Genomic DNA, 6,000 nt, shown 5'->3' with positions numbered 1-6,000 from the left:
CTGCAACACAGCTTGATAAATGGCAAACACACATGCTAATATGCTAACACACAAGCTAGCACGCGTTTGGACTGACTCACCGCTCTGGTCCATCGCTGTTTACATTATGGGACTTGCGTTGGTTATAAAAGTTAATCCACTTTGGTTCTGGCGAAGGTTCCCCAAACATCCATCAGAGACAGTCACAGAAAAACAACATTTTGGTGATAGTCGCTGAATCCAAGAGAAAAAAACAACTTCGAGTGGCCTCTTCTTGAAAAAAGTTGAATAAACTCCCGTCCTCGTAGCCAAACGCGCTTCTTTTTCTCCGTGACATGATCGTTAGTTAAGAATAAAGAACAGGTGTGTCCAGTTATAACGAGCTCCATCTTCACAGCTGCAGCGCAAACATGACGTCTGTTCAGACGCTCAGGGGATGTGTTTGTTTTGGCCACAGCTGACCTGGAAGCACCTCGGGCACATCCTTTTTTTTTTTTTTTCCTCTTTCATCTCTCTTACGACAGAAATAATGAAAAAGCTGTTTTACAAATTAAAAAAATCAGGCTGTAAGACATTGCATTACAGATGTCGAGCACTTCCGTTCCGCTGTTATGACACAACTGAACCCTCAGTCGTTCACCAGGAGAGGGAGGAGCAGCTGCTCAGAGAGCAGGATTCAGGAGGATTACTGAGAGCTGCGTGAATGAAGCCGCAAACCACTCTGGGGGTGTTTTTGATAAGGAAATAGCATAACAACATGGCTAAAAGCTCTAAAAAGTCGATTTTGCATGATATAGGACCTTTAATATTTTTTTTATAACCGTTAGGATACTGCTGGTACTCCCCCTAGTGTTCACATCGACAAATATTCTGTCACAAAAGTCTTTCGATCTGAAAAAAAGCGGAAAAGCCCTGGTCCTGATCATATTGGAGACTTCTTAAAAACTGTGCTGTGCTAGTGTCTTGAAGGACTCTATAATTATTCCAATCCCAAAAATGAAAGCCCCCAAGATATTGAACGACTTTCGACCTGTAGCGCTCACTCCCCTTGTGATGAAATCATTTAAAATTTAATGGACTCTGTGCAGGACAGGTTGGGCCCTTAGTTTGCTTACAAACCAGGTCGAGGTGTGGATGATGCCAGGAACACTCTTAAACTTGTTTTTGAAACATCTTGAAAGGAACGATTTCTGGTCTGTTTGCTTTTTGTTGATTTTTCCAACTTGAAAAAAAGAAATCGTGACAAAAAAACAAACATGTTAAATCTGCTTCTTGTATCAAATCTTCCTTTTATGGTTTGGTCACTGAGGGATTAAAAGGAGAATAATAAAATTAGACATACCAATGCCTTCTGCAACTCCTATGAAGTCATTTTGTGCAGACAGTGTTTACCATGTATCGTATAGCTCGGTGTAGGAGCCTAAAATCTATTTTTGTTTGTCAATAGTTTCAATACTTTTTGGTTCTGATTGGTTTATGCCACAAACAGTGTCTGGTCATTTTTTGGTGATTTCTCAGGTTTTTTGGCGAATGGTTATTTTGGCCAAATTTACAGTTCTTAAAATGTTTTGGTTAAGAAGTAATAATGAAAGATCATAATTTTGGTATTTGGCATTTTGTTTGGTAATGGCTCACTATATTATGACGCTGCTCACTGTGGGGCATCATGAGCCAAACAGTTTGACCTCTGCTGCCCCGTATTGGTAATCTCGTCTGTTTTGTCATGTCTCATTTACTCACTAAAGGGTAACTGCACCTTTGGTCTCATTGGATTGTATTATTGACATCGAATTGGACATGCTAAGGGTGCGGTGAGTCATGCTGGCTTCATCCACTTTAGAAACTACTTGCCAATTATTACACCGGTAGGTAGGCCATCATGATGCCAGACCAACTTTACCCTAAACAAGTCAACCATTAGTCTTTGTTGTCCATTCAATGTGCAGTGCACTCCAAAGCTATGGTGAATGGCGGAAGTCTTTAACCCGTTACCTGCCGTCCCCCCGATCAAGGCCTAGGGTTAGTTAACCCTAATCAGGATATAGAACGGCAAATGTAACGTAAATTGTGCTTCACTCACAAGAACTCATTTTAAAAAACTAGAAGGTCTTGGCTTTCAATTTAGGTATTACACTGGCATATAGGCTGTAAGATCTCCCATCTATATGCTTTGAGATTTGGATGTAAATAATTGTTAACCCTAAGGTGGCTGTTAAGTCGTTAAGGAACCACTCAATTCATGTTTTATCACATGGAATGGTGCAGCAATCTGATGCACAGTAAATATTGTAGGCCATCTCTATTTTACTTAACAGACTGGTGCTCAATGCTTTGCGCGCAGACTGGAGGTGTTGCACTCAGCTGTGCAGGCGGGCCTCACAGAAGGCAGGACGAGACTTTCTCAATGGATTGGCTGAAGGGAATCATACAAGACATCTAAAAAGTGACAGTATGATTGAGAAACAACCTTCAAAAGGAAAGCATGGACTTGGATTTAAGTGCACCATTTGGAAACCAAGGACGAACATGGTCACATCAGTCAATTGAGCCAGAAATGTACAATCTAAGGATATGTCTGATTCTGAAGACCCACATGTGTAAATGAGGTGCAAGTCCAGAGTGTTAAAAGAAAATCCATGTACAATTGCGATAATTTATTAAAAATTCTGCATTAATACATTCACACTCCAGCCTTCATCTGGTTGTTAGGCGGCAGTGGTTTCCCACAATGGGTGCCTGCTGTCGGACCAAACTCTTTAGCACATTTCTCTACAGATTCAGGCTTGAGCTGGAAGCTCTTCTCACAGTCGAAGCAGTCCATGGGGGCATAGAAGAGGGGCTTCTCATCCAGCAGACCCTGCAGTCGGGTGTTCCAGGCCGCCAGCATAGCACTGCGACCCTCTGGAGGGGCATCCGCTGGGGCCCAGAAAATCTGAGGCGCCAACACCTGGAAGCCACAGTAGTGCAGGATCCCGTTCTAGAAAATAAAAGTCAAAATGAATTCTGAAGTGCGGAGTTTAGTCAGTGGTCAGACAGACTTTACAACCTGTAAAGGCCACAGTGTAACATTCATGTCTCCATTGATGCCGGTCGGACTGAACATGGTCTCTTGTGACCCTGTTGTGAAGGACAGAAGGGCTTTGGTTCCCTGGAAGTAGAACACAAAAGTTAGCTTGACATCTTGTCTACAATGGTAGGTTTTAATATTTTGCACATTATAGGCACTGCCCCAAACTCAATTGTTGAAAAGTTCTATAATGTGTCACACATTTTAGTTGAATCTGTTGGATCCTAGCATCATGGTTTATGAAGCTCATACAAAGCCAAGAAACAGTGTTCTGTTCATATTTCATTATCCCAATGTTTTGTAGTTTTAGTACAACCCATTTAAATGGTAAGGTTTATCCAGTTATCTTTCCTCTCGTGGCGTGTTTACCTTGAAGATCCCATTGCTGTAGCGCTTCTCCTTTGTGTAGGCAAACCCCAGGGTGAGCACCCGGTCAAACCAGCCTTTCAGGATGGCAGGGACAGTGAACCAGTACATGGGAAACTGAAATGCAGAAGTTTATCAGTCCAAATAGGTGGTGCTTAAACTTGTCTCCGTGCATTACCTGAAATATGACAAGATCTGCTCCTTGGAGTTTGCGCTGTTCTTCTGTGATATCTGCACTCAGCCTGCCTTCATCCCATGCCAGTTTGGTCTCCTCTGCATATCGGAAGTGCTCAGGATTCTTCACCTCACCTGCAAACGTGACATGCATTTTTCACACAAGTCCAAGAAATCTACTTTCTAAGCCTGTGGGAGAGTCTCAACGCACCAGTGATGTCTTCAGCTGTAGCAGTCGCTTTGAACTTCATGGCATACAAGTCGGATACTTTCACAGAACAGTCTTTGGACTTCAAAACCTCCACAGCAGCTTCTTTGGCAGCTGCGCTGAATGAGCCAGCGCTCTGGTGGGCATACACAATCAGCACTTTCTTCTCTGCAAGTCAAAAACACAAATGTTAAAGAGATCAAACAGGACAGTATAGGCATAACGTAATATCGACATCATCCAAACATAAGCTCACCCATTTCAAAGACAGCAGCAGCAACAACTCCAAGAAGCAGCTAATTCTGAGCCAAACTTCCATTGTTCTTATACTGCCGTCCAATTGGCTCAGGCCCACTCACACAGGTGCTGTCAATCACACAAGTCAATCAGTTTGCACAAAAGAGGACCTCTGCTGACTGGAGGGCTCATATCTGGAAGACATTTCTCCATCTTGAATGCGATTCAGCTTTAAAGCCAATATTGTACATGTATATATGTTATATTCAGGAGGCCAGCTGCATGCTGTTATGTATTTTAATCACAGGATAAACAATTGTCTTCCGTCTTTCCAGGCAAAGCTTTCCCTGTTTGCTTGGAGAAAGACAGTGTCACTGTCAGTGTAACTTGACTGTCACTGTTTAGCGGTGTCTCTACGGCCATTCTAGTTGCTGAGGGAATTTCCTTAAATATTTGTGACTGTGGTTTATATACACTCCAGGCTGACGCTGACATCGCAACACAAACTCTGACCAAAACAGTGCAGAGTCTTCAAGCACGAGTGCCGGATGCACCAATTCTTTTATTGGGAGCCTTTAATCACTGTAAACCCAGGAAAGCGATTGGCCACTTCTTTCAATATGTCACTTGGCCGACTCGGCATTACAAGTATCTTGATCTTTGTTTTGGGACAGTCAAAGGAGCATATAAATCACTCCCGAGAGCTCCTATTGGTGCGTCCGACCACAGTGTTGTTTACCTTGTTCCAACATTCAAAACTGTTTTGAAGAAGAACAAGCCTGAGCAAACTTTGGTTCCGGTCTGGTCAGATGAATCAGTGCAGGATCTACAAGAATGTTTTGCTGATTCTGACTGGGATGTTTTCAAGAATGCCTGCATGGATTTAAATGAATTAACATTAACATTAGATACTTTTTGTGAAAACATGACTGTCCCCAAGAAATCCCATTTAATCTATACTAATAATAAACCGTGGGTCTCAAAATCTGTTGAGAAATTGATTAATCAGAGGAATATTTATTTTAATCAGCGAGACACGCAACAATAAAGGGAGCTATTAAAGCAAGTTAAGAGATAACCTAAACTTGCAAAGTTTGCTTGCAGAGATGAAGTTGAAAGCGAATCGATTGCAGTTAATTCATGCCCTGCATGAGAAGGCCTGAAAAATATGATGGCCATGCCAACAAAGAAGAGAGAAGCTTCACTTCATGGGGAAAGTGACTTGCAACTTTCAAATGAATTTAATGATGATACTGCTGGTACTCCCCCTAGTGTTCACATCGACAAATGTTCTGTCACAAAAGTCTTTCAATCTGAAAAAAAAGCGGAAAAGCCCTGGTCCTGATCATATTGGAGACTTCTTAAAAACTGTGCTGTGCAGCTGACGGACGTCTTCACATACATCTTTCAACTATCACAGCAGCTGCACTTGAAGGACTCTATAATTATTCCAATCCCAAAAATGAAAGCCCCAAGATATTGAACGACTTTTGACCTTTAGCGCTCACTCCCCTTGTGATGAAATCATTAAAAAAAACTGGTAAAGACTGCTTTAATGGACTCTGTGCAGGACAGGTTGGACCCTTTAGTTTGCTTACAAACCAGGTCGAGGTGTGGATGATGCCAGGAACACTCTTAAACTCTTTTTTTTAAACATTTTGAATGGAACGATCTCTGTTTGCTTTTTGTTGATTTCTCTTTCGCTTTTGTATTAGGCCTCATGTTTTAGCTGATAAACGATATGCACTGTGGTTCCAAAAAAAAAAGAAATGATCTGAAGAAGGCAATGCCGAAACATAATCTTGATTTTTTTTTTTTTTTTTTACATCGGCAATCAGTGTGCGATGCTGTTGTTTTTGTTGTTGTTTTTTTAATGATTTTCTTCAACATCTGCACCCCGGTTACCACTTTTGGTGTGCCTTTCTCCTCTTCTCTCATTTAGCTAAAACATAACTTCAGCATTGATCCA

At 41.7% G+C, this 6,000-nt stretch overlaps 1 protein-coding gene across 1 annotated transcript; it reads right to left on the bottom strand.

Annotated features, from left to right (window-relative positions):
• Nucleotides 1–2,659: 2,659 nt before the first annotated feature.
• On the bottom strand, nt 2,660–4,205 carry LOC306967922 (NAD(P)H dehydrogenase [quinone] 1-like; the record flags this gene model as incomplete). Its single annotated transcript, XM_079563124.1, has 5 exons — nt 3,798–4,205; nt 3,591–3,721; nt 3,416–3,529; nt 3,026–3,127; nt 2,660–2,956 (listed from the first exon to the last, which is right to left on the bottom strand). The coding sequence occupies exons 1-5, from the start codon at nt 3,835–3,837 to the stop codon at nt 2,660–2,662; spliced, it is 684 nt and encodes a 227-aa protein (XP_079419250.1). The 5' UTR covers nt 3,838–4,205.
• Nucleotides 4,206–6,000: the final 1,795 nt, after the last annotated feature.

This window comes from Gobius niger (genome assembly GCF_951799975.1).
Source record: "Gobius niger genome assembly, chromosome: 9".
NCBI classification, from domain to species: domain Eukaryota; kingdom Metazoa; phylum Chordata; class Actinopteri; order Gobiiformes; family Gobiidae; genus Gobius; species Gobius niger.
The sequence above is the reverse complement of the archived record's forward strand: the minus strand, read 5'-3'. Positions and strand labels throughout refer to the sequence as shown.